We start from the raw sequence: 26,359 nt of genomic DNA, 5'->3' as shown, positions 1-26,359 counted from the left end.
CCGGTGGCAGCTCTTCTCGTGATCCTGGTGTCGATTCGTACAGCAAAAACTGCGAGGTTATCCCCTTCGCCCAAGACAGGAGGATGCAGCAAAAATGTTGGGCGGCTCCGTCTCGAAGCTCCTGCGGCTTTGCTGTTGCGCTGTTGTCTCTAAAAAATGCCAAGTGCCGATCTTTTGTTTTTCTCGCTGTAAACTTTACAGTGTAAAGGTCTCGGTGGGGCGAAACGCGACTTGATTAACTACCGGTGCACGATATCCCAGCTCCTTTGCTTTGCTTGGAGAGGAGCGGGCGAAGCCATGTCAACGCGGGCAGCACCAGCCGGTCCATGAGCGCGCGTAGGAGCTCGGCCGTGCGCGGATAAGGGAGCAGCCTAAACACCACACGGTGCGGCGCAAACAGCTTGACTGCTACCGAATCCCGCCATTGTTGACCAGGCAGCACCGGGTACAAGTCGCCAAAGTTGCTGCAGAGCACGCCCGCCACAAACAGATTGCCCGACATCGTGTAGAGCGTCTTGGCGCCGCGATGCGTGACGCGGGTCAATCCGGTGACTCTGACCAAGCTGAGTCCAGCTTGACGCTCCCCATGCTTGTCAACGGTGTCGCGGCAGCTCCAGCTCCAGCTGGCTGAAGTTGAAGCGTTTCTGGGCGTCCTCGATACGGTTTCGGTGTTAGTGTTGTTGTGCGGGCATGATCGATACGGAGATGGGAACGTTGAGGGGAACGTCAAGAGCAGGTCGTTCGCCCGCAGCTCACTCGCTGGTTTCTGTGCCAGGCTTGCCATCAACGAACCCAGGCTCAAATTTCTGCTCTCTGGTAGGTAAAACACGAGGTGCTCGGGCGTGAGCTGCAGAGGCTCAACGAAGTTCTGCTTGGCACGACAACCGTCAGCTTACATTCAACAAGACAAGGCGATCCGATCCTGGTCGGTTGCTGGTAGAGGTGGTCGCCGCACCACCTCTCCGTATGGCCAGGGTCTGATCGGCATGTACAAACGGACCTGTTCGCGCTTCATGCCTTCGTGCTCCACACGAATAAACTCGGTCTCGCTATCGCGAAAGCTTTCGTGCGGAATGTAGTAGACGGTGGAGAATACGGGCTTTCCTGACCCGTCCAGTGACAGCACCGATTCTCCAATCTGTACGTCGCCCAAACGTTTTGTCTTGCCGCCGGCGACGACCACCGGTGCCGACTCCGGGAAGCAACTCGCTGCAAAGTTGACACCATTGAGTCAATTGAAAGTGCTCCAGACCACCAAAATCCACACAAAGGTGATACGTACTCGAATCGATGATGGTGTAGCCCAACTCGCTGTCGCAGAAGGACCCGGTCTTGCCGCTATTGCAGAGGCAAGTGCCACCTTGCACGCACACGCCTTGGTTGGAGCAGATCTCGCCATCCCGCTCGCACAACACTACATTCGAGGCAACAAGACAACTCTCTCAGTCATGCTAGCCCATTGCCATCGCCCGGTCAAATGCGTCGAGCTCACTCCCGTCGCTGCTACGAAATACGTCGTTTACTTTCTGGACGCCGACATTTCCGGCCAGAAGAAGAAGCGTTGGTACAGTTGTGCTGTTTTGGTAGCGAGCGTTGGGGTCTGTCACGCACAAACCGCACCCATCCGGGTAGATTGTTTTTGTGATCATGGAGTTGTTGAGAAGCACAGTGTGTTGGGCAGGTATCTCTGGCAGAGTCGTGCTCGGGTTGCACACTGGAATGAGCTGGTTGGCGAGGCTGATCGTGCCTTCTTCGTTCGTGCACGACGTGTGGCAATAGTACGCCCGATTGACTGTGCGGTGGAAGGGCACAACCGAATGCCCCCACTTACCCATGCAAACCTGTGCGTTGCTCTGGGTCACCATACTCCACTCGGCGGTTGAAATGCCTGACGCGTTCGAGCTGGCTGCTATCCATTCCACACCATCGCGTGTGTACCAGACATCCGAGAACGGATACATTTTCTCGATTCCGTTGCCTACGATACCGCCGCCCAGCACCCACAGCCGTGGACCGAGCTGCACGTCGCCATTCGTCCTAGAATCAAAAGACACAAGAGAAAACCACGCCCGTGGTTCCCATGGAGCAGCCTCCTTCATCAACTCCCATTTTCCGTCGGAGTTCATTCGCCAGACGTCGTGCAGGCTTGTGTCGCGCCACCCGCCCATGAGGAAAATGAACTCTTCGCGAGATGTATCGCCTTCTGTCGTATTGGTCATGATTTCATGTGAAGTGCATGCATGAGCAGCTCTTGGTGACCAGGGTACACTGCTCTGCTGAGTCCATGGCCCAGAGAGAACGGAAGACGTCGACCAAACCTCATTGTTCATCGGACTGCCTCCAAGCACCCAGAGTTTGCCATCAAAAACAACCGAGCAATGATAGCCTCGACCTGCCCAAGGAACTGCTGCCGTCGATTCCTCCCAAGTAGCTGTGCACACATCGCATATTTCCTGTCAAACGCGCGCTGAGGGATTTAAATACTGGTACATTTGCCTACCTCCATCGGTGGTCACCCAGATATCGGTCGCGGCCTCGGGCGAAAATCCCCCGAGGAGCGTAAGGCGCTCCACATTGTCACTGGAATCGGTGAAGGTGGTCAACGAGTGTCCATAGCGTCGTCGAAACGGAGCTTCCTCCAGCACCTCAGTCCATTCGACGCCATCTAGAGAAAAGATCACATCCGAGCGCGAAGTTGTGTACTCTAGACGCTTCGTGTAGTAGGATGCCGATACGCCACCGACAATCCAAATTTTGTCAGCAAAAGCTGCTGCTGCATGAGCTGCACATCGACGACAAGTTGTCAGCAAATAGTTAGCTCTAGGGGCAGCCAAGTTGATCTACCCACAGTCGCGCGAAAACGTTAGCTCGGATAGTAGTGACCATCGCTCTATAGCCTCCTGCTCAGCTACTGTGGAATTGCACCCCAGTTCCGTTGTAGTGGTTGATGATGTCGCCGCAGCCCTTCCAATAATGGTCACAGACAAAGCCAACCTTGCTAGGGATGACCATCGCCTTGCCATTGCGATGATACGGATATCCAAATCTTTGAGAGGACGCGTCGCTTGAAATTGGAAGTCAAATGGAATTGGCATCTTGGAAATGAATTATTGTTGCCTCTGTAGGTGCCATGCCTCTAAACATGAAGGCGTAGCGAATACAGTTTCGCGTCTCGTAGACCCTCATCGCTGGTTATGCCACGCTGGAGGTAACGCTGATTTACGACGGCCTTGCCGTACGTGGTGAACACAGTCTGCTCTGCTGGTTTTACTTGCTCTGGATCTGTAATTTGGATGCTTGAGCGGTAGTACCGAAGTCCAGACTGCTTTCAAGCAGGAGAGGGGATTCTTCTGAGCATACTTTGGTAGCACACGGTGTACACTTAGAGCGAGTCACGGCGAGAGATGGATGGCGGAGGCAAGACAACGGCGTGTGCCACAAACTCACCCTCGTCAGAATACCCGATCTGGTCTGTGCAGTTTTGTCGCTCCTTTCGAGCTTCGGGCGAGTCGGTCTCGTCGGTAATCTTGGACTGCAGGATATCCTCGACGATGTCTTCCAATGTCACGAGGCCTTTCAACTCGTAGAACGGGTCACCCTGAACATGTGAATAAACCACAGGTCAGCTACGATACGGTGAAGCACACAGTCATCTGTACATCGTACCGGGCCAGCGTTGTTGACATCGTAGACGAGCGCCATATGGGTGCTCCCCATTTTAAAAACACTGAGCACCTCGCCGAGTTGTGCGTCAAGCCAAATGCGGTGCGCCGAGACCGCAAACACGCGAGCAAAAGCTAAGAGCGGCACGTCCTCGTTCGGGTCCACGTAGATCAAGTCCTTGGTGAAGACGATCCCCACCACGTCGTTCGGGTCCTTATTCCACACTGGTATACGGCTGAATCCGCTGTTGTAGATCATCTTGAGCGTGTCTAGGCTCAGTGTCGTGCAGGCGTGGAGGAAAGAATGCAGAATAACAATCAGCGGCAACAGGTTAAGGAAATAAAACAATGGTAGCAACCAGGGATACACAACACGAAACCAAACACACAAAACTTCATCGTGGGAAAGGATATCGGAAGTGAGAACAGTTTGTCGGCCGGGATCATGATGTCACTGACCACTTTGTGCTTGTAGCTCATGGCTCCACGCACAATATACCCCTCTTCCGGGTGAACAACCTTCTGCCTCACGTGAATCTCCACGAGTTTCTGGAGCTCTCTCTTGGTGAACATGGTGCCCACATCCTCTCCGACCGTGCGGTCCAGCACGTAGCTCACAGGTTTGGCGAAAAGGTACAACACAAACAGCAGCACGCGCACCACCGGCACGAAGGCCGAGCCGATGATCAGTGCGTGGCGTGCACAGAGCGATTGTGGCACGATTTCTCCAAACAAGACAATGATGATCGTGGACGCGAAGAACCCCACGAGGCCACTGGTCAAGTCCGCCATAAGAATGGACAATAGGCTATTCACTGCCACCGTCGTCAACACCAGCGTCGTTAGCAGTAAATTACTGTCTGCGCGAACAGGTAAAATACGCTTCGCCGCCTTGGCCTTGAGCACCTCATCCGTGGTCGCTTCGGCCCGGTCGCCGGCGCGCACTACCACGTCCAGACTCACTTTGTCCAGCGACATGAGCCCCAGCGTCAGGCCCGATGAGATGGCGGACATGACAATCAGCCCCAGAATGCCTGCATAGTGGATCGCCTTGAAGGTATCCGAGCGTGCGGAACCTGTGTCCGAGTCGGCAGCTGCACTCGCTTCCTCGTGGTCGCCGTCCATGAGGCGGCGCACCACAAGACTCGCGGAGGCAGCGCGGAAGAGCAGCAACGTCGTGGAGGACACCATGCCAGGCAACTAATGCTGACTTACGTTGAAGTGGGCGTTTTTGGTTCAGAACTCATCTATTTTTGGCAACAACATCTATTTTTGGCAACAAATGGGTAACATAGCTCGTGCTATAAAATAGAAACTTGGTGTACACATGTACGTTTGTTGGACTTGTGCGGACTAGGCGTACCAGTAGCCTGCCTGCACCATGATCTCCGGATAGAGGTTGTGCCACTCCTGCACCAGTGGGGCGTAGAGTTCCGGGTGCGAGCGCTGGAAAGCGGCCGGGTCTTCGGCGAAGCACACGAAGATGGTGGCGACGGAGCTGTCGATGACTGCGAGCGGCGTCACGGCAACGCCAATACCCACCACGAGGCCGAGGATCGCCAGGAACGCGGTGCTGTTCTGGAAGGAGACCACGTCGGTTGTCTCTGCAATGAGCGCGCCGACGCCAGCGCAGATGAGGCCTGGGCAGGGAAGCAGCAGCTTTGCAGTTAGCACTAGCAAGAACAATTGCAATGCGTTGAATTAACGTACCAACACCCAGTGCTGCGAAGCCAAGCACGTTGCCGATAAGATCGTCGTTGATGATAGCATCGAAGCCGCGCTCCTTGAAGAGCTGGAACACCGCCTTGCCGGCCTGCGTGAACTTGTAGCCGTAGATGCCGACATAGACGTAGGCCCAGCGGTTGAAGTACTCCATCAGCGACTGCAAGCAGCCCAGGATACACTCAGCGAAGCATGCCAGCGCGCTTCCGTCCTGGCGACCACTTTCAGCCAACTGTGATACATAAGCGATATGAATATTAGACCCATTACTCGAAACAAACACCATGCACATTAGTTTCGTACCGCACGCAGTGCCTGCAGGAAAGCAACGATAAGAGAACCGAAGCAAATGGAGCCAAACGAAGTCGTCGTGCTGCGCTTCAGTGCGCCACCTGTAGCGCCCTTCGACTCGGATTGGTACCAGAAGCTCGCGACAGTACCGGCGACAGTGGTGTGCGCGATGTTCTTGAACACTTGAAGGCCCCAGTAGAACGACAAGAGCAGGAAGAAGTACGCTACGTAGGATTCCCCCGACTGCTTGTACGTTGATCTGGTAGAAGTCGTCGTGTTGGTGTTGGCCGTGGTCGTGGTCGTGGAGCTCGGATTGTCCTCTGCAATCTTGTTGGCGACACCCAGCAGCGCCATCGCCCACACCACGACCCAGACGATCTGCACGACGGTGAACACGATCGATACAAGGTAGGTAGAGGAATGCTTGGCAATCGCTCCTTCAGCCACACGCAAATTGGCGACCGCAAACGGGATGCGGTGCTGGACAGCGCGTGCGTAGCAGAGGTTCAACAGCGCGATAATGAGTCCAATAATGGCGATGAAGATGTTGCCAATGATGAATCCGTAGGCAGCCAAGGCGAACGAGATGCCCACGTTGAACCAGAGCACGAACAGGATCATCACGCGCGCGTAGGCCACGATGAGCTTCACCATGAGCAGCGCCAGCACCATCGACACGACCGCCATACCCACGGCGATGGCCACCACGACCTTCGTGTCATCTCCCGACAGCAGCTCGCTCGAGTTGTTGTCCGGGTCCGTCACCGTCTTGACGCCCCACAGAGCAGTCAACGCGATGATGACTCCGACATTGAGCACGAACAGCAGCGCGAACGGCCAGTCGTGGCATACAGCCTTGGTCTCCTCGGTCTTTTGGTCACTGCACACAAATAAACATCAATTTAGTGCCTGCTTACTATTACTAGTTATTGTGTATATCACGCACGGCTTGATGGGGTTCACCTCCGGCGCGCTTTGGACGTGCGCCTCGCCCATGTACCTGCATGAAGAGACAGTTAGGTAACTGGGAAGTAAGGAGGGGGGTATTAGGAGGAGATGGAGACGCACGGCTGGGCAAACATAGCGCTGGGGCTGACTTTTGCTTCCTTCTCTGCTTGGACGGGCGACAGGTACGCTTGGTCTCTTTCTGTCGTTTTGTCAAGTGATGTATTTTTTGTGCGGGACTGCGAAGTGGAGATGGGATCGGCAAATTGGGTACGTAGCAGTGCTACCACCGCATTTTGGTACGGAAAATCCAGACCAAATTCGAGAACGCACTTGCTACAACTTTGCCTTCGCTGAAATTCATCTGAGACCAACAAGAAAGACACTCGTCGGTACATTTGCTGCGTACTACTAGCCATTCCCGCTGTAGTTCATACAGCGCAAAACTCTCTGCTGACTGTTTAGCAGACAGTTGAGTTGATTGATTCAAAACAAGCCCGAACTTCAGCGTCAACGGTAGTCAACAACGATGATGCACCGATTCGTGAAGGTAGCAAGGTCTGCACCACTCTGACTGCCAGTGTCGTACAACTACTGTGCTTGCACACAAATCTCCCAGAGGCACTTCATTGCTTGCCGGCTCGCTCAAGATGACCCTAAAAAACAGCGGTTGAAGTGGTGATAAGGGCTATCGCCACAAAATTCCCCAAATTTGGTCCAGTCGCACAAGCCACACATTTTCCACACAGAAAATCCACCCATTTGCATCTTTTGTCTCATTGTGCAATCGGTGACATGTTCCAGATCCGCGTGCAGGCCGCCGACATGGCCGAGGAGGAGGAGTCCAAGGCCGAGGTGCCGTCGCCCGCCGCTGCGCAGGACATGCAGGGTGCGTCTTTCCTGGCCGGCAACCCGCAGGTGCGCGTCACCACCGGCAAACTGCGCTTCTACCGCGCGGATAAGCCCTACTCGTCCGCGTCGTCGGCCTCCCCCAGCCAGCAATTGCCCACCGAGCGCAGCACATTAGTGTGCGTGGTGACGGTACCGTCCCACATGTCGCCCGTGGAGATCCTGGAGTTCCTGGCCAGTTTCCGCCAAGACATCGCGCTCGTGCGCATCCTGAAGGACCCGGAACGCAGCAACTGCATGGTGCTCATGCAGTTCAACTCGCAAGAACGAGCAGACCAATTTTTTCTGGTGCTGCGAACGCACTGGATTTTTATTGTTGTTTCATTGTCTTATTTGAATGTTTTGATATTGGGCAGGACCATAATGGCAAGTACTTCAACTCGATCGAGCAGGAGCGATGCAAGATTGTGTTTGTGCGGAGCATTGAGTTTGACCCCGTGCTGGGTGGAGACCACCCGGATTGTGACGCGTTGGAGGAGAAACAGACAGATGAAGAGACTGCAGTTGCTGCGGCGACGCCGCTAAGCCCTCGCTCGGAGAGAAGAGCCAGCAGTGCGCAGATGAGGAAGCTGTTTCCGCCGCCACCAGTTGGCATGACGGAGATCCCGACGTGTGCTGTTTGTCTGGATAGGCTGGATGCATCGGCGTCGGGTATTTTGACGACGCTGTGCAATCACTCGTTTCACTGTGATTGTCTGTTTCGGTGGGAAGGATCGAGCTGTCCGGTGTGTCGATACAGCCACGGAGACATCGGCTCGTCGTGCGAAGTGTGCGGCACGACGGAACACTTGTGGATTTGCCTGATCTGCGGTCACGTGGGTTGCGGCCGCTATTCAGGAGAGCATGCCAAGCAGCATTATCAGGAGACGCTGCACACATACTCATTGGAGCTGGAGACACAACGCGTGTGGGACTATGCCGGCGACGGATATGTCCACCGACTGATTTTGAATAAACAAGACGGAAAGTTTGTCGAGTTTCCGAACCCAAGCAATATGAGCGGTGAGCGCTCGCAAAACCCACCCATCACTTCTGCTGAGGAAGAAGAGGGTGAACACCTCAAGCTGGAGAAACTTGCAGTCGAGTACAACTTCCTTTTGAAGAGGTGAGCTACGTGTGTCGGTTGGTTGGTGAATTCTCAGTAACACTGGCATGCTTTTCTGTGTTTTATGATTGCTGCTCTGTAATAGTCAATTGGAGGAACAGCGCCTCTACTACGAACGGCTGCTTGCACGTGTGGATGAAGGTGAGAGCCGGCATCTTTTGAATGCACACGAACACGAGCGGAAGCAGCTCAAAAAAGCAAACGCAACGTTAGCAGAGAAGACTAAGAAGCTCGAGGAAGAGCTGATGTTTGTCAGGTGAGTGACTGCGATTATGGACTACTGCGCGAAACATACGGCTAAATTCATTGTGTATGGTTATCCATGGTGCAGAGAGCTGAATAAGTCGCTGATCGAAAACCAGAAGCAATGGAAAGAGCGAGTGCATCTCCTAGAGGAGCAAAACGCACGCATTGAACAGGAAACTGCACTTCGTATCGGCGACTTAGAGGGCCAAGTCCGCGACCTCATGTTCTATTTAGATACGCAGAGCAAGGTCGAGCAGAGTGCACACCGCGAGGAGATTATGGTATGTTTTAGATCTTTCTTGTACGAACCACATTTACAAGACTGATCACACTGCTTTATCCGCTACAGGGCGGTACGATCGAAATCGAGTCCAAGTCGACGGCTAAAGAAACCTCGTCGGCGTCATCGTCTAGACGAAAGGGTAAAGGCAAAAAGCGATAGATCCGATGCGTTTAACCAGCTTAAACCCGTTGCGTACTCATTCATTCCGTGATGGTACGGAGCTTGTTGCATTCTTTTTGAAGCACTAAGCGTTGGTAAATACCAAAGTCACTAACTCATACAAATACACGTAAAATACTACACCTTTGCCCGACCAGTCCAATCCAATGTGGTGAAGTACTCATAATTTTGGACTTTAATTTCAACATTTACATTATATTTTTGTCCACTTCACAAATATGCGAGTACTGGTCTCTTCACAGACCAAAGTGGTCTAATCGCAGTCCAACGTGGTGGAGCGCGCTAAGCCAACCACTTTGAGCGGGGCATCGACTTTGGCGCGAATGCCAAGCCGCTTTGCGCGCTTTCCTTAAGTCACTCGCGGGGAGTTCTCCACGTGCTGAGCCTCATCGCTGATTCCCCTCACTTCTGAAAAGCCTCCTTCCAAGCCAAGCCTCAGCCCCCCTCCCAACTCAGGATGCCCAGAACTCCGCACCCTGCGTCCGCCAGAGCTCGCCTGCTCGACGCCTATCGCTCCGGCGACGACTGGATGCTGGTGGCCGCCCACAACGGCATCCCCCGACCTCAGCGCGTCGGATCGTTGACGGCGGTCATGTGGAGCTACGCCCTCGTGGTGGCGCGCGCAGCTCCTGCACCAAGTGCACACCTGAGATCGAGGCCGCCCTCGAAGCGTACCTCGACGACAACTGCACGTACACCCTCAGTGCGATGAGGGACATGGTCAGGTTCGACTTCGGGGTAGATCTCAGCACCTCGACAATCAGCAATAAGCTCATTGGCAAGGTTTACACCATAAAGCAGGTAACTTTATCTGTCACGTTATATGTACAACAATTATTAACCGCTATATGTACTGTACTGTAGGTCCTCGTCGAGCCTATGATCTGTAACAATAATGCCAACAAGGAGAAGCGAAAGACGTTTGCTAAAGCGCTGCAGCAGCACATGGCTGCAGGCGACTTTATCGTCTATTACGACGAAACCAACTTCAACGTATATTGCAATCACAGCCAAGGACGCGCCAAGAAGGGGGAGTGGGCTACCGTTATGCTGCCTCCGTCCAAGGGGGCCAACCTGCAGATACAATGCGCCGTTTCAACGAAGGTGGGACTGGTGCACTACCGGCTAGAGAAGGGAAGCATCCATATGGATGTAAACGCCGGGTTCGTCGATGAGATCTACGACAAGGTCAAGTCCTCGATCACCTACGTTGAGCACTTCCAAGGCAAGAAAGTCGTTGTTGTTCTGGACAATGCCCCCGCCCACAGCCAGACGGAAGAGCGCGTCGAGGAGCATGACAATCTGGTGCTACTGAGGCTGGCGCCGTACTCGCCCATGTGTAACCCCATCGAAGGTAAGCTCAATTTGTCTTTCTGTATGCGTTAACATACTAACACTATGCTACAGGGTGCTTCAGCGTTCTTAAGGCCAAGATCAAGGTCGATCTGGCCTTGTCCCGTGAGGAACTGGTTGCCATTCGTCCCCGTGGAACGATCGCGGCCGCACGAATGGCGATACTGGAGCGGGCGGCCAAGCGCTGCATTGACTGCATGGACTTGCGCCTCGTCAACAAGATGGCACTGCATTGCCAACATGCGGTGGCTGCCGCGGAACGCCTGGAGAATATGCAGTACGGCACCTGATCAGATGTCTGCCTCGAGAATCCACTTTGCTCTGCGTATTCGCCACTTTGCTCTGCGCTAGTAATGAGATTTTTTTCTAATCAGAATTTCCGTTTTCAATTTTTTCAAAAATCCGTATTGGATTGGACTAGCACCACTTTGGTCGGGCAAAGGTGTACTCACAGATTTCGGAAATTGAAGTTTAGATGCATCTAGGACGCCAGTGCCGCTGTGGCTGGATGCGACGTCTGGACGGCTTCGCCCACGAGGACAAGTGCAGTATCAACCGGGATATGCCGATTCTAGAGACTCCAAGTGGTGTTCGAGCTCTGATGGACGCGTTGATATTGACGAAGAAGGTCCTTCTACCATATTGCACACACGACGGACACGGTGAAGACCTGTCCGCTCCAGTCATGTGTCTGCTCACGGAAGGAGAGGAAGGTATTTTCACCAAGGAGGCAGCTGTGAAAGCGATGAATCGCATCTGGCAAGAAGATTTCCAACAGCTTCACGACTTAGCGAGGGTACACGAGGGCGGGCTTCATCGATGAGCACTGGGGCGACATCGAAGGATCGATGTGCCAGCACTGCATCAATCTCCGGACCAGTCAAGTTGGCATCTGCGGTCGTACAGCTTACAGTTTGAAGTGAAAGGCCAAGGCGATTGAGCGAGCTCGAGCCAACTACAAGAATGTGTACCGACCACTGAAAGTTGCCATGACAACGGAGCTACAGTTTGTGCGGTTTATCCCGACGCCGCACAAATATGTTCCTCGTCCGTCCAAGACGTGCGGAGGATTGGTGACGGGTATCTCAACCAGCGGAATATTCTGCAACCTCTACGTCGAAAATGCTGGAAGCTCAAACACGTAGCTGCTGGGATTATGTGTTATACCAGCAATTCATTTCAAGTGTGTAGCAATGAAGAAACAGAGTTGCGCTCCGTCGCGACGAACCAAGCGTAACAAGAGACAGACACACTTGGTCGACACTACCACTCGCCCACCCCTCGATGACGCTGTAATGGGTCCCTTCTCCAGCGTCTTGGAATTGAGAGCCGCGTCGGTTCGGAGATTTCTGGCTCCTACAGATGTCTCCAGTACTTTGCAAGCTTTTCCCAGGAGGGTTGTCTCTGCCATTGGCCGATTCGGTGACGCTAAAGACTGTTGAAGATTTCGCCGTGGAGAATAAGACGAACTCGAGTGGGGATTGCTAATGCGACTGGATGCGAAATCTCGACTTCACTACAGGAGTTGACTCGAACGATTGCTGCCAGAAGAGCCCTCCTTTCACTGTGAACAAGACCATGCCGATGCTTTAGGCACCCGGTGGGAGCTGTATCGGTCACTGACGACTCTCATGCTGCAGAATCTGCGCTTGATGTGGCGTGTTCAGCGACCTCGTAGACACGTAAGTCGGGGTTTTGCCCCAATGATGGCAGGAATAACGAGCGGCGGAGTCCTCTGTGATCTTTATTTCAGAGTTGGGTATTGGGCCGATTACTAAGAGCCAACACAGTGGTCATCATCGTCATTGTATGGGTTCTCAAGCGAGAGCTAATGTCAAATTCTGTCACAATTGTGTTTTTGCGACCAGTCTCTCATTTACGATCGATTCGAAGGACAAAGGACCTTTTCACGAGCTCCAAAAGAAAAGAGGACATGAGAAACCAATACAATTTTTTTCTTTCCGAGCCCTGGTTGACACACGTTGCATAGTACTATCTGGTATAGTTCTACCAACCCCTGCTCGTGGTGAAACCAATGCAAAGCAACATTCACGATGGGGCCTGCCTACATTGAAATCACTACCGGTAGTTGAATGATTAGCTCCAATGAACTTGCTACCTTTGCAACGCAGTATTGGTTGAACATCGCTGCATGCTTTTAGTATGGCCTGAACCCGTCCACGAGGTAGAATCCGCATAGTATCCCGTGCTTCGTGATGCCTGCTACGAGCCCTTCGTATGGGCCGTAGCATACGCCTGGTCTCAGCGTACTCGGAAGCCATCGCAAGCCTCGAGGTCGAAGAACAAATCGGAGCAGCTCGAGATCCTTCATCATACCAGATTTCAGCGGCCAATAGACGTCACTGCAGTTTGTACGAAGCTGCTCAAACGTTTGCAAACTAAACCGAGTGAAATTCTTCCTGAGGACGCGTCAGGTTATCACAGTATTGACGAGAGGAACCGTCGATTCCGCTCCAGTGATGGTCCAGGTAATCCAGAATGGCAATACAGATTTGGACACTAAGATATGACGGACACAAGTCAAGGTTTATTAAGTTGGGTTCTATACAAATATTTTGACCAATAAAATTGCTGAGATATGCAACGCGCCGATGCCACTCATAATTAAATGCGAAATAGAGTCCATGGAGGATGGAGCGATCGCTCGTTTACGAGTTTGGCGGGTGAGTGATGATTGCACACACAGTGGTGACTTAGAAGGAGAGGAGGGGGGTCAGTTGGTCGAAGAAGTTAACGCGATTGTTCGAGACCGGCGAAACGCATATTCTAACGCCCTTAAAACAAAGGTGCTGGACGATATCAACGCTGGTCTGAGCGTCACCGAAGCTGCCACGCTCAATGGTATCAAGTCAAGGACTGCGGTGCATGCATGGGTAAAGAAGGAGGCTAGTATTAGGTATGCATGCGATAACAAGAAGCGATATAAGTGCAGCGTAGGTGGTCAAGGTAGACTAAACTCGTTCCCTCACTGTGACGAGGTTGTGCAGTGGATCAAGCAGATGCGACGCGACGATTTTCCTTTGAAAACGTCCCACGTGTTGGTCTTCTTGAAGGAAGGCTACGCCGACTTCACTACAGATTATCTTGCGAAGAACAAAGAGGAGAGCTTAGACCGGATGATCCGGCGGATCATACACCAGCGGGGGGTTTCGTTCCGGCGGCCAACTAAATCTATCCTGTCTACGCAAGACCTTGAAAAGCAGCGCAAGTTCACCAGCGGGGTCGACGCCAAGGTTAAAGCCACGTATAAGAGGTCGTGAATTTTCGATGCTGACGAGACGGCCATCTACTACGACGACACCCCCACGCGCATTATCAGTGAGAGGGGCACGAACAAGGGGTCGAGATCAAGGGTCGAACTCGTTCCGAATGAGCAAGCGTGCTGCTGATTGTGTCAGCTACAGGACGCAAGCTCCGCCCCGTCATCATTTTCAAGGGTCAGCCTGCGGGGTGCGTCGAGGAGGAAGTCAAGGGTATTTCGAACAAGGTCGTGACCACCGTCCAGAAGGGCGCCTGGATGGACGCTCGGGTGTTGCTGGACACCTTCGCAGAGGAGGCTTGGGGCGACTTCATCAGTGACACATCACCCGAACCGCTAGCGCTCTACATTGATAACCTCAAGTGTCACGTGAGTGCTGCGGCCTAGGAGGTATTTGCGACTTGGGGCACGGGGGTAGTGCGGTTGCCGAAGAACACCACCTCGGTGCTTCAGCCCCTGGACGTCGGGGTGATGGGACCGTTCAAGCAGAAACTTCGGGTGGTCACACTGTCCTATGAGCTCGAAGCTATCCGCACCAGCGGCCATGCCCCCCTCCGGCAACGTCTGCTCAAGCTCCAGCGCTTGTCGGCGCCAGAAAAGCGGAAGCACTTAGTTGAGCGCGTTGTCACTGCGTGGGATTCGGTTAGTGAAAGCTGTATAAAGAAAGCGTGGGTAAAAGCTGGCCTTTAATAGACGACCAGATTGGGCGGGGGACGTCAACAGGTGCACGTGCTGCCTTGGAACCCTGGCACCAAGGTCACCACATGGGTGTTTAACTTTATGGTCGATGGGGGGGGGGGGGATTGAACCCTCGTCACCCGAATAAAATTAAGGTCCCTAACTAGTTGGGCCCAGATCGACATTTTACGGCTCCGAATGAACAGAATATTGAGGCTACCATTTTTTTAAATAGCGCGCTCGGATAGGCTAAATTTAATAATGGCTGCAGATGTCACTCATTTGTGTCCACATCTCTTTGATACAATAGAAAAGCCTCGGGCGTCATATCTTTGTGTCCAAATCTGTAAAACATACTTCCTCCACATCGTTTTGATTGTTACAATGATGTATGGTAGGATTTTTTATGATAATCACAGTTTTTTTTTAGTATCATCTATTTAGAGGGGAATTAACTACGCAAGAACAGCCAATTGACTTCCTTCGCTGCACGGTGGTACAGATCTTTAGCGCAGGGCAGCGACTCGGGTAGCTTGTGTTCTCGTCTGAGCCGCGCCTTGTTGTAGTGAGGAAACTTGTACTCGCTTCCTCCATAGCACGCAAGTGCACATATCATGACTACCTGCAGCGACAAGAATACATTCTCCAGAGTCTCAATCCTGATGTCGTTGTACGCGCTAGTTACAGCATTAACCAGCTGCGCAATTCCTCGACTCCCCTTCTGAAACTACAACGACTGCAAAAATCCGAGATCGAGCACGTTGAAATCGGCGGCTGGAAGCGCAGTCGGATGTTCCAGCCTCCAGACGTACCAGCAGCAAGAACGTCAGGATCAAATGGCGAGAGGTGCAGTCTTGCGTTGTCCTGTTGGATGAAAATCACCTTCCACTTCTCACCCCTGGGTCACTTTGCCTTGATGGTGGGCATGACTTTACCAATGAGGTAGTCCTTGTAGATGTTCCTGTCAATAGACTCGATATTTTTGGTGATGGGGTCACCCTTGAGCCGATTCACGCTTGAGCGCTGTGCAACAGTGTCCACTGTGAACGGCCAGATACCAATCTTGCCGTCAAACATGGACTTTGTATGGTAATCGTACCTGCAAAATATACGGGATAAAATCTTAATGACACATACGTAAACGCAAATTTATCAGGTTACCTGGGCTTGGCCATAGCCGCGAGAAACATTGTCTTGGGAATGACCCGCTTGCTCCGGCACCGGCACGGTGGCGCTTCTTCACCTTCTACGGCGTAGTACGAGTGCTTATTCACATCCTCGTAGAATCACTTCTCGTTCACGTGTACGATGTCGTACACGGGCTCGAAGACGAACCTATTTTCGTCGATAAACGAAAGCACGTACTCAACCCGACAGGCTATGTTCTGCGATGTCAAGGCAGGCTTGATCCTAGACGTGATGCGGCTCACAACCTTTCCGTTCATAAAACGCTGTAGAACGCCCGTGGAGATCCCAACTGTCTTCGCCGTCGTCTTTATCGTCCGTCGTTCTTGCAACGCAACTGCCCTAATCTTAATAACCAACTCGTCTCTATCGTACCCTCGACGACCGGAATTTTCTTTGATTCTGCTGGAAACGTCGCCTCTCACGACTCCGGCGGCCATCGTCTTCATAAAACACTTCCAAACACGAGCTAGTGTTTGCTCATGACACTCATATTGCCGACCAAGCTCAGAAAAAACACCATATCGGACGTTGTGTACATTACCGCTTACCGTTTGAAGAAGAACAGCGTTGACGATGGTGCGGCGTGCTGAATCATCTAAGTTGGGCATGAGAGTGACGCAGTGTAGGTTGCAAAGTGATAGAATGTATGTGGCAGGTGCAGCGGGTCGAGCTGGTGGCCGACGGCCGAACTGGCTAGCCCCCACAGCCAGTAACTTTGCTTCTAGACCCGACTGCAAACAAATCGAATATCAACGAATAGCGGAAGCGATGGGAATTAATTTTATCCAATCAGATGAGCGTGTCGTACAGTATTTTTTTTCTTAAGAGCTGGTTGTAACAATCAAAACGATGTGGAGGAAGTAGCAGTCCTGGTGACGGCAATAATAAATATTGTAATTATTTTTATCGAGTTTTAGGCTTTAAATGGCGTTTCCAATGGGAACTGTCCTTCTAAATCATTACGAAAGGAACAATCTGCGCGAGCTGCTCGTTGTATATGGAAATGATTGTAAGGAGGTCCTCTATTTGTGTTTACCAAGAAAATAAATGGAAATGAGTGAGTTGGCATGACTGTGGGAAGAGATGATAATATACACAGGAATTAGGCATTCGATGTGGGCTTTGAGGATCCCAGTTTTTCTAGTAAAATGCTAGTATATACTTATTACGGGGTCAGTTTCATATTTTACGGGAGCCTTGCTTTGCCAATAATAAGTAGTTCCGTCAATATAATACTATAGTTATTATATTATAGTTTTTTTTCCGAGCCCTGGCAGTGTCAACAGATCGACGTGTGTCGCTGGTTTACTGTACCTGGTCTTTGGACAAAATAGATATTCGGTTGCAAAACTTGCGCGCATTTGGGCTCTTCAACGGCATTTCAAGAACGAGTGCTTTTGGCAGGATCATTCGTCATTAACAACTGAGAACTCGCGAGTATGAGCGCTGCCTGTAACGTCTTGATCAAAAGACGGGTTTATTTTGAAGAGCTTTACCGGGTTTACTCGACAAAATATCAGACAATATGCATTACCTACGCTACTTTGTTCGTCGTCTTCGCCATTTTTGCGGCCTCCGCCAAAAACAGTTCAAAATACTCGTAGTCATCATGCTTCTCGAGTGGTTTTCCTGTCAGTGTAAGCCTCGGCCTACCAGGCACAGTCAGCCCTAGTGCCACCTTAGCATACGCTTCGGACCTCTTTGCTTCGGCCATAATTTCCACTCGTGCTGTCATCTCTGCTTTCGTGGCGCCACTGACGACCATCACCTTAGGAGGGTTGTAACCAGCCATCATCGACCTGTAAACGTAGTCGTCAAACTCATTCACGTAGCGCTTGTAGATTCTGAAGTTTTTGGTGTTCTTGATCTGATTGAGCTGCTCGATAAAGAGAACTTTTTGCATGCCCAACTCCTTCCAGGCTTCGTATGTGGGAAAATCGTTCCTGAGCCACTTGTTCAGTCGATAGCTCTCAGCCTTCTTCGCAAATTTCAGGAAGTACTTGTAGTTAGCGTTCGTAGTGAGGTCGCTTCCTCTTAACCCCTTCAGATTCAGCGCCTTCAGCACGTAGTCGTCGGTCTTTTCGGTCTCAAGCCACCACCTCACTTTGACGTTCTTGCCAAGCTTTTCCAACCATGCAGCTCTCTCCTCGACAGTGTTTGTACCGACTCGCAGAGATCTCCCATTGCTGGCACCGTTGCGATCTCTCACGAGCTCATCGCCCCAGTTCGGGGAGCTATGCGAAGTCACCGCCGAAATCTTGGTCTGCGCAGCTGCGTAGGTGCTCGCAAGAAGCGTGACTACGGTTGCTAACAGGACGTGGTCTAGTAGGCGCATAATAATTGAGCGAGGCGAAGTCTTTCCAGCGATTGCGAATTGCAAAATGGCGGTCTGCCACGGTCAGCGAGCCGGCTCGCGGTGGCCATGCTGAATGATTTCACCAAGGAGGAGGTTTGCGATGGGACCTTCGTGTTTTATTGCCGAATGCCCGTTTTATTGTAGTACACATCTATATATACATGCGTAGCGTACATCTGACGGTTAAATGCGATGGCAAATACTAGTATCGTTTTTTTAAATTTAAATTTGTACCTTGCTGGTTTCTTTTTGCTGACAGAGATGTTTGCAGCGGCTACATCGTTAGTTGTACATGTACTGGACTTTCAAGTAAGGTTACTTGGATATTTTAAATAATAGCTCAATGTCAGCTGACAGCCCAAAAACAGATCAAAGTAGTCCTTGAGTTTCGTAATTAAGTGCATCATCACCTTTCAGTGTGGCCCTCGGCTTTCCTCCTCAGTGTCGCCTTCGCGTACACTTCGGTCCTCTTTGATTCAGCCGTAATTTGACCGCAAACCACAATTTCGTGTACTGTAGTTGACAAGCAAATTATTGAACGTTTCGCGGTTTGGTTTGTTCAGGCTGTTATTATAACTAGTAAGCTTAGAATTCCCCTCACTGCCATTGTTGACCATCTGCTCCTGTATTCCCCCATCTGACGCAGCTGAACCCACTATAAGAATATCGCCTTTACATGCAAGTCGTTTGAGGTTCAAACGACTTGCATTTAACGGCTCATTTGAGCCGTTAAATTCTTGAGCTTCCTCAACCCTCGCCAGTGACGGCTTTCGTGAGCTGACATTGCACTGGACGTCCCGATTCTGGCCTGGACTCAGCTGTTCTGACCGCACAGTTTTACGCTGCGTTACATGTATTACTAGTATAATACTAGTAGAAGTTCAAGTCCAGAATACGCTTCCTAGGCACAAGCGGTAACACCTGTTTTGGTCGCATCATGTAAACCTACATTGCGTGACTCCTACATTATCAACATGTACCGTTTTGTTTTTTTAACTTTAAAAACTACCGATTGCCGAGCGTACGGTAAACCAAAACGAAAAGGCTGTCACGTACCTAGCCATTCGCGAAAAACTACAAATATTCGAGATCGAGGAGGGTGGAAGCTGTACGGAATACCATACAGACTAATCAACTCACAGATATTGCCACAGGCTGCATGATCAGTTTAAGCAGCTCCGATTCGTAGCGTGAATATATCTAATCAATTAGATCTGATCAAATAGCTTTAAAGCAGCTTGATCTACTCCTTTTCTGCCACTACAGTAGTATGTAGTGGTGACCCCTCCTTGTTGCGCACCAAAGCTGTCCTCTCCACTTTCTTCTTTCGTTTTTGGCCGGGGTATTCTTGGGCCTCTTCCTCACGAGTTCTGGGTCGCCGCGCCTCGCTTTGCGATGCTGAGGGAACAGTAGACTCACTGTCTCCACCAACTCGGCGAGTACTTAACTTGACAAACACAGTGTCAAACGGAAAGAAGGCCAGCAGGGAAGGGTGATAGCGCCCGCTTCGCCGTGCCCAAGTCGAGGGGTACACGGCCACTAGACTGCAGATGAAGTCATGATACTGGTGATTCCCCGGCGCAGCAGCTTCTAGTCGTGGCTGGAGAAAAATGGGCACCTCGAGCTTCTCGTGAACCTTAGCACTCTAATTGTATGATAGCTGTCTTCTCCCATAGCGCACAGCCGATCCATTGCACCCAGCCATCATCACGCACTCAATCTCCTGCAAGAGATCGTCGATCTCGAGCGTATATCGGTACCAAGTCAATAGTGGGAACTTCGTCCCCCAATTGGAGACGGCGAGTTAGTCCAGAAGTTCTTCTCCAACAAGAGACCACAGAAAATTTCACCGTTGGTGACACCTGCCACCACCGTTATTTAAGCGGTAAAGATTATCATCGGTTCATTGCCTGCAAATCTCAACGTTGTAAACAAGTTTCCAGCAAGTGCTTCAGTCTTGGCCAAAATCGTCGTGAGCGAGAAAAGGCAACATTATCTCACATTACGATGCCTTGCAACTCACAAAAACCTCCTCGATGCGTTTCAGCACCACGTCATGAAGATGGTCGAGCGTGGCATGAAACGAGTGAAGGTTGATGCGAACCTCTGTGAATGGTAACACGCCGTCTTCTTGGCTGTGCACAACCAAATAGTTCTGCACGTCCTGCAAATTACGGAAGCCTGCTGTGTTTTGATCACCACGATATCTCGGGTCAGGTGAGTTCGTCATAAAGCTGTAGTGGTCGGCTTCGTCCAGGGTTAGCAAGAAGGGCACCACGATACCCGAGCAACTGGCATTGCTATCCTTTTCAGGCGCTCCGATAGTTTTCTGGTACAGACGAGGGTCGATGTGGAACCCCTCGATAATAAGCGACTTGCCGTCCTTCAGACACTTGTCGATATCGGATTTAACTCCCTTGCGCACCACGTCGCACTCCTTTTGGTATTCAGCAATGAGGTCGCCCGTGGACGGAAAAGTCGTCGTTATGTATGAAGTTTTCTCCTGGCTACAGACATTGATATGCGTTAGCAAAAGTATGGGTTTCTACAGAATTAGAGGAACAATTCTTCACTGTACCCTGAAAAGTTGCACATCAGCTCAAAGATGAGGTCTGTCTGCAGAACGCTGGAGAGGTTGAGGCGGTCGGCCAGCTATTCACGGAACAGTTAAGGTGCAATTCGCTCAGTAATTCGCCAATAACCGACGCACCTTCGTTGCCAGCGTCGACTTCCCAATGCACGCTGTTCCCGCCAACATGATGAGCAACGGAACACGATTGCGGTAAAATCTACAGTTAAAGCCAACGTCAGAAATAAAAACCGTACACCAAATAAAATCCTCTACCTGGACATCATCCGATAGCACGAGATCTGCGGTTCTCCATAGCCAAACACCAGCATCGTCTTATACAAAAAGTCCTCAAAATGACCCCAGACAGCGCTCATTGAGACTTATCTTCAATATTGAACGCGTTGTGAAAAAGATCGATAATTTGTGATTGGAGGATAATGCGTAAATCATTTCCACCAATGGATGAACCGACTCATGCCCTTCAGACACTTCAAGTTGCATGTGCGGTTTATCCGTCAGCGTCGTCGCCAACCGCACGAGGGTGTGGATCTAAAATATTGTTTTTTTTTTTTTTTTTGGGGGGGAGGGGAGGGGGGATCGAGAGTCTAGTGGTAGGAACAACAGACTAGTGGGGTGCTGTGCGGGCTTTATGTTTGGAGCGGGTACAATCCCTCGCGCTGAAGGCTCGCTATATCCATCAAGTCAGCACGTCACCAGTTCGTAGTTTCTGCGAAAACTTCGGAGATGCCATCGTTCAAGGGGGAAATCGTGTCCATTCTTCATTGAACGATGGCATCAAAACGCAGTCGTAGTGCGAACAAGGAGCGACGGTCTTCCTCTAAAGCAGCCAAGGGGAAGAACAAGAGGGTGAAAGTTACTTCCAGTGCACCTAGCGTGAGTGTCCCAGACGATTCCCCTGCTGGTCGTTTTTTCCTTGTCCTTGAGCTCGGTTCTGCAGTGATTTGGGATTATCTACCCTGTGACGACGTCAGACGGTTGCTTCACACGTTCTCCTCTGCCTTTACAAAAGAGATGCTTGACATGGTGCTGCTGAAGGCAATTAAAACGTTTGCAGTGGAAAATAAAACGCACCTGGGATGCCGCTGTGAGTGTGACTGGATGCGAAGTCTTGACTTCGTTCCTCAGCCAGCTACCTGCACAGTTGGCGCTACCTGCAATTTGGATATGACAATGCCGATTTTCCAGAGACCAAATGGAGCTCAAGACCTCTTGGACGCGCTGACACTAACCAAGAAGTTGATGCAGTTGTCGACTGGACGTGGCGGGGCCACGTATGCTCCCTTGGTGTGTCCTCTCCCGATAAAGAAAGATGTAAACCAAGATCTCGTGAAGCGAGCAATGAACAGTATCCGCCACGGTGCTGGTACGCGTTTCTTCTACGAGTTCAAGCAGAAGCGAGGACATTCAGGTGCGGACTACCTGGATCATCACTGGGACGGAATGGAAGGTTTGTCTTGCCGGTACTGCGACTCAAAACCGACGCGCGGAATCAGAGTGACAACTTTTAGACGGTTTGAGCGAATGCGCGCTAACTGCACGAAGCTGTATCGCCCCTTGAAAACCGCCATGGCGGAGAATCTGACTTTTTTGCGGTTTGTTCCTCGGCCTCGCAGCCTGCGTCGCCAACGGTGGAAATCCTCAAGCCTCGACCCGTACGACGGCCTCGTGGCGGGAGTGACAACCGGTGGGGTCCTCTGTGGACTCTACCTTGTGGAGGGATACTTCTATTAGGCAGGTAAGAAGAAGGCCAACAAAAGATGAAGTTGGAGCTGGTGGACGCCGCCGCCACCAAGACCGGCGTCAATTGCCTGAGCGAGCCGCTCGCTGCCGCCATTGCAAGGAGAAGTATCCACACAATCCCATGGGGTGCGCAGGCTTGTCGTCTTCTCCGTACGCTGCGCTTTTGGAGCCCATGAGCGTGTCCCTGGCCTTCGAACACGAGTCCGTCCTCCAGCCCATCGCCTTCGACCACCGAGACCTCTACACCCGATAAAAGCAGTAAGCAGCAGTTAACAGAGGAATTATGGGATTTTTTTTTTCTGTATTGTCCATGGCAAAGTCCAGGTCGAATCGGACTCGGGCTGGCTCGGGTGCGAGCTTGTGTTAAAGTGCATGGAGAGATGTGGATCAATGGAGAGGAACTGTAGTGACAAATACGTGTCTTGCATTGTGTGTTGCAAGTGATTAGTGATTTGTAGTTTAGTCTAGGTCCTGCGTGGGCACAGCGGCCACGGCGGGGGCGCTGGCGGCCTCGGCCTCCGGGGCAGCAGCCTCGAGCTCGGCAGCCTCCTCGGCGTCCTCCAGCTCGCCCAGCTTCTCGTCGTCCTCTTCGGCGGCGTCCTCCGCCCTCTTGACGATGGCAGCGACGTCGGCGGGCGTCAGGCGCTTGGAGTCCTGCGTCACCTCCAGCGACTTCTTGCCGGCCTTGCGCTCCGAGGCGGTCACCGTAAGGACGCCCTTGGTGCTCACAGTAAAGTCCACCTCAATCTCGACTTCGCCCTTGGCCTTCGGGGTGATGCCCGACACGCTCAGCTGCGCCACGAGAGTGTTGTCCTTGGCCATGAGGCGCTGGCCCTCGTAAATCTGCAGGAACACAGCCTCCTGGTTGTCCTCCGAGGTCGTGAAGAGCTCGGTCGCGGTGGCAGGCAGCACGGTGTCGCGCTGGATGAGCTCCGACACACTGCCGTTGGCCAGGGCCACGGACAGGTTGAGCGGCACCACGTTCACCAAGTTCAGCGGCTTCTTGGGCTCAGGGACGCCGACGAGCTCAGCAAGGCCCGACGCCTCGATGGTGGCGCCGAAAGCAACAGCCTCATCGGGCGACAGCTGCGTGTGCACGTTCTTGCCCTCGAAGTACTTCTTGACGAGGTTCTGCACCAGCGGGATGCGGGTAGAGCCACCGACCAGCACGACGTGGTCAATGTCGTCCTTCTCGAGGTCGTTCTCCTCCAGGATCGCGTCAATCTCGGTGATCGTCTCGTGCACGTAGTCGCTGATGAGCTCCTCGAAACGGGGGCGCGACAGCTTCAGCGACAAGTCCTCACCCTCCATGAGAGAGTCCACCTCGATGTTCGCCTGCGTCTGCGTGGACAGCGAGCGCTTGGCGGTCTCGCAAGCAAGGCGGAGACGACTGGACGCCTTCTGGTTGGTCTTGACGTCCAACTTGGTCTTGCGCAAGAACGACTTGGCGCAGTGCTCGAACAATGCGGCCGAGAAGTCCTCACCTCCAAGAGTGTCCTTGCCCTTGCTGGCAACCACCTCGAACAGTCCCTTGTCGGCGTTCAGCAGGGTCACGTCATGAGTGGCACCACCGATGTCGAACACCAGCACGTACTCGGGCTTGTCGTTGTTGGAAGCCTCGTCCAGGCCGTACGCAATGGCGGCAGCAAGCGGCTCGCTCAAGTATGTCAGCACGTTGACGCCGGCCTTGGCGGCGGCGGCGTCCAGCAGCTCCGTGTACGACTCGTCCGTGTGCGCAGGCTTGTTGATAACCACATGCTCGAGCTTCTCGCCCGTGAAGTCCTCGGCCAGTTCTTTGAGGTTCTGCAGCAAAAGCGCCATGAACTCCACGGGGGTCACCGGGTGCTTCTCGCCGTTGCGCTGCGTCTCAGCCTGGGCGACGCCGTCGGCGCCGGCAGTGACATTGAAAGGCCACTCCTTGACGTAGTCGCGGTCCGACACGTCGGCGTGGGCCTTGCCCAGCAGCCGCTTGAGGTGGAAAATGGTGTTCTCGGCGTGGGACGGCAGCTTGTTGACGGCCGTGTCGCCCACGATCACCTCCTCGCCCTCGAAGCACACATAGGCGGGCGTGGTGCGGAATCCCTGGTCATTGGCGATGATGTTCACCTTGCCGTTGTGCCACACGCCCACGCAGCCGTGCGTCGTGCCGATGTCAATGCCTGCGACCACCATGATGCCTGGGTTCTGTCTACGTCCTGCGCTGCTGGGGATCGATCTGAGTGTGGAGCCGTTGCCGGGTGTTGGCGGGCGCCCGAACCATCCATTGGTCGGCGCAATTGGCTAGCGCCCATTGGTCAATATTAAAATTACAATTCTGATCAGCCACGGGCCACTTCAACGCTGCCTGCGAGTTTTCGTATCATTTGCTTCAATGTGCTGAAATGGTCTTCGTCGTCTTCGGCAGCAGGAAATAAAGCACCCTCGCACCGATCTGCGCCAGGTTGCGGCTGCTCAGCGTTGCAGGTGGCGACGAGATGCCGATTTCGCGGCCATTCACCAAAATCGGCGTTCGGAGGCTCAAACAAGCTGCCGAGGTCCCCTTGGCACATGCCGATGCGGAAGCACCAATGGATGCAGTCAGACAGTGTCGTTCTTCGGAGCTTCCCATGAGACCACAGCTTACATCGTAGCCATCACGCTGTCGTTGCCCACGTGGCACTTCACATCGCCCGCTGCGAGCCCCCTGAGGTTGTCAACGCTTAGATCCTTGTACATGTACATCTAGCACCAACGAACCTCCATACGTCCAAAAATGACGAATGGCTCCACGAAGAAATACTGGAAATGTTGGCCCTGTGTTTCGAAAAGGGAAAACATAGTGCGATACAATTCAATCAGATAAACAAGCAGAAACCGTTTACATACTTGTAGCCTCGCATTGCCTAACGCTGCCGGTGTACGTGATGGAGCTGCGGGATTCTATCTATCTGATTAGTCTGAGCGCATAGCATGGAATTTTGATCGTGATCAAGCGGCTCGCCTCTCGCTCGAATGCTGTCGGAGCAATCACGTAATGGCTTGTTGGCAACGAATGCTCTACACACTCGTGGAAATCGAGCAAGAGCTTCGAACTGAGACGCGCAACGCAGTCCTTGCACGCGAATAATACCTGAGGCTTCACAAAGAGTTCGCATTCCTCAATAACTAACGGCGAAGCCAAACGATTTTCGACTTTTGGCACGTTTTGTCTTGCTGCGCTTCCTCTTCCTGGTTGCATACCCCCCATGTTTTGGGGTTCAAGCACTTTCTGTTTTTGCATGACTGTTTCCGAAGACCCGGTCCACCATACTTCTTCTTATCCTGGCAGTGCCCGCAGTTCATGCAATCTTAAGCCAAACATCTGGCACATTTTCCGCAACGACCAATTCGCTGGCGAGAACGATCACTGTCGGTTCGTTTTCTCGGACGAACCTGGATCACTGGCACCATAATTGAAGGCTCTATTGCCCTCACAATGCCTTGCTTATCGAGCGTATCCAAAGCAGCCATCTCACGCTCGCAATTTCCATTAGTGCAAGACTCCACCTTCGAAATAAACGCACGAGAAGCATCCGAGTTCGAAATCAGCGTAAATGCCTCCACCACGTCACACACTTGGCGAATTTGGTTAATGTGAAGTGCTGCACTACTCCATGCCTATACCGAGCATCAAAGAAACAGCAAATAGGTCGGTTCATCATAGGGACAACAGTTATATCCGATTTGTCGTTAGCTCCCCAGCAACTTTCGACGTGAACACCTCAGCCTCACTGTAAGCTACTTATGTGTGCTGCACAATTGGTACTTCGAAAGTATTATTTAGTGCCAGCATCGAGTCTCCCTCTTTAG

General features: G+C 52.2%; 8 protein-coding genes across 8 annotated transcripts; 2 read left to right on the top strand and 6 right to left on the bottom strand.

Annotated features, from left to right (window-relative positions):
- Positions 1 to 235: 235 nt before the first annotated feature.
- Positions 236 to 3,023, bottom strand: KRP23_5133 (uncharacterized protein; the record flags this gene model as incomplete). Its single annotated transcript, XM_067890171.1, has 6 exons — positions 236 to 868; positions 1,001 to 1,209; positions 1,283 to 1,414; positions 1,493 to 2,431; positions 2,501 to 2,782; positions 2,849 to 3,023. 6 exons carry the CDS (start codon positions 3,021 to 3,023, stop codon positions 236 to 238), a joined length of 2,370 nt encoding a protein of 789 aa, XP_067746737.1.
- Positions 3,024 to 3,267: 244 nt separating this feature from the next.
- Positions 3,268 to 4,853, bottom strand: KRP23_5132 (Metal transporter CNNM4; the record flags this gene model as incomplete). The annotated part of the gene is made up of 4 exons (XM_067890170.1): positions 3,268 to 3,359; positions 3,448 to 3,598; positions 3,667 to 3,954; positions 4,077 to 4,853. The coding sequence occupies 4 exons, from the start codon at positions 4,851 to 4,853 to the stop codon at positions 3,268 to 3,270; spliced, it is 1,308 nt and encodes a 435-aa protein (XP_067746736.1).
- A 162-nt stretch (positions 4,854 to 5,015) lies between these two features.
- Positions 5,016 to 6,757, bottom strand: KRP23_5131 (Protein PNS1; the record flags this gene model as incomplete). The annotated part of the gene is made up of 5 exons (XM_067890169.1): positions 5,016 to 5,302; positions 5,373 to 5,616; positions 5,688 to 6,555; positions 6,622 to 6,675; positions 6,744 to 6,757. 5 exons carry the CDS (start codon positions 6,755 to 6,757, stop codon positions 5,016 to 5,018), a joined length of 1,467 nt encoding a protein of 488 aa, XP_067746735.1.
- A 658-nt stretch (positions 6,758 to 7,415) lies between these two features.
- KRP23_5130 (BRCA1-associated protein) lies at positions 7,416 to 9,322 on the top strand (the record flags this gene model as incomplete). The annotated part of the gene is made up of 6 exons (XM_067890168.1): positions 7,416 to 7,817; positions 7,886 to 8,634; positions 8,720 to 8,775; positions 8,851 to 8,890; positions 8,966 to 9,161; positions 9,230 to 9,322. 6 exons carry the CDS (start codon positions 7,416 to 7,418, stop codon positions 9,320 to 9,322), a joined length of 1,536 nt encoding a protein of 511 aa, XP_067746734.1.
- A 1,882-nt stretch (positions 9,323 to 11,204) lies between these two features.
- KRP23_5129 (uncharacterized protein) lies at positions 11,205 to 11,519 on the top strand (the record flags this gene model as incomplete). Its single annotated transcript, XM_067890167.1, has 1 exon — positions 11,205 to 11,519. The coding sequence occupies one exon, from the start codon at positions 11,205 to 11,207 to the stop codon at positions 11,517 to 11,519; it is 315 nt and encodes a 104-aa protein (XP_067746733.1).
- A 5,857-nt stretch (positions 11,520 to 17,376) lies between these two features.
- KRP23_5128 (RxLR effector protein Avr1) lies at positions 17,377 to 18,177 on the bottom strand (the record flags this gene model as incomplete). Its single annotated transcript, XM_067890165.1, has 1 exon — positions 17,377 to 18,177. The coding sequence occupies one exon, from the start codon at positions 18,175 to 18,177 to the stop codon at positions 17,377 to 17,379; it is 801 nt and encodes a 266-aa protein (XP_067746732.1).
- Positions 18,178 to 20,200: 2,023 nt separating this feature from the next.
- On the bottom strand, positions 20,201 to 21,144 carry KRP23_5127 (2-phosphoglycerate kinase; the record flags this gene model as incomplete). Its single annotated transcript, XM_067890164.1, has 4 exons — positions 20,201 to 20,705; positions 20,777 to 20,850; positions 20,909 to 20,987; positions 21,044 to 21,144. The coding sequence occupies 4 exons, from the start codon at positions 21,142 to 21,144 to the stop codon at positions 20,201 to 20,203; spliced, it is 759 nt and encodes a 252-aa protein (XP_067746731.1).
- Positions 21,145 to 22,990: 1,846 nt separating this feature from the next.
- On the bottom strand, positions 22,991 to 24,703 carry KRP23_5126 (Heat shock 70 kDa protein; the record flags this gene model as incomplete). Its single annotated transcript, XM_067890163.1, has 1 exon — positions 22,991 to 24,703. One exon carries the CDS (start codon positions 24,701 to 24,703, stop codon positions 22,991 to 22,993), a length of 1,713 nt encoding a protein of 570 aa, XP_067746730.1.
- Between the last annotated feature and the right edge of the window lie 1,656 nt (positions 24,704 to 26,359).

Source organism: Phytophthora ramorum (assembly GCF_020800215.1).
Source record: "Phytophthora ramorum isolate Pr-102 chromosome Unknown Phyram_PR-102_s0004, whole genome shotgun sequence".
Classification (NCBI taxonomy): Eukaryota; Oomycota; class Peronosporomycetes; order Peronosporales; family Peronosporaceae; genus Phytophthora; species Phytophthora ramorum.
The sequence above is the reverse complement of the archived record's forward strand: the minus strand, read 5'-3'. Positions and strand labels throughout refer to the sequence as shown.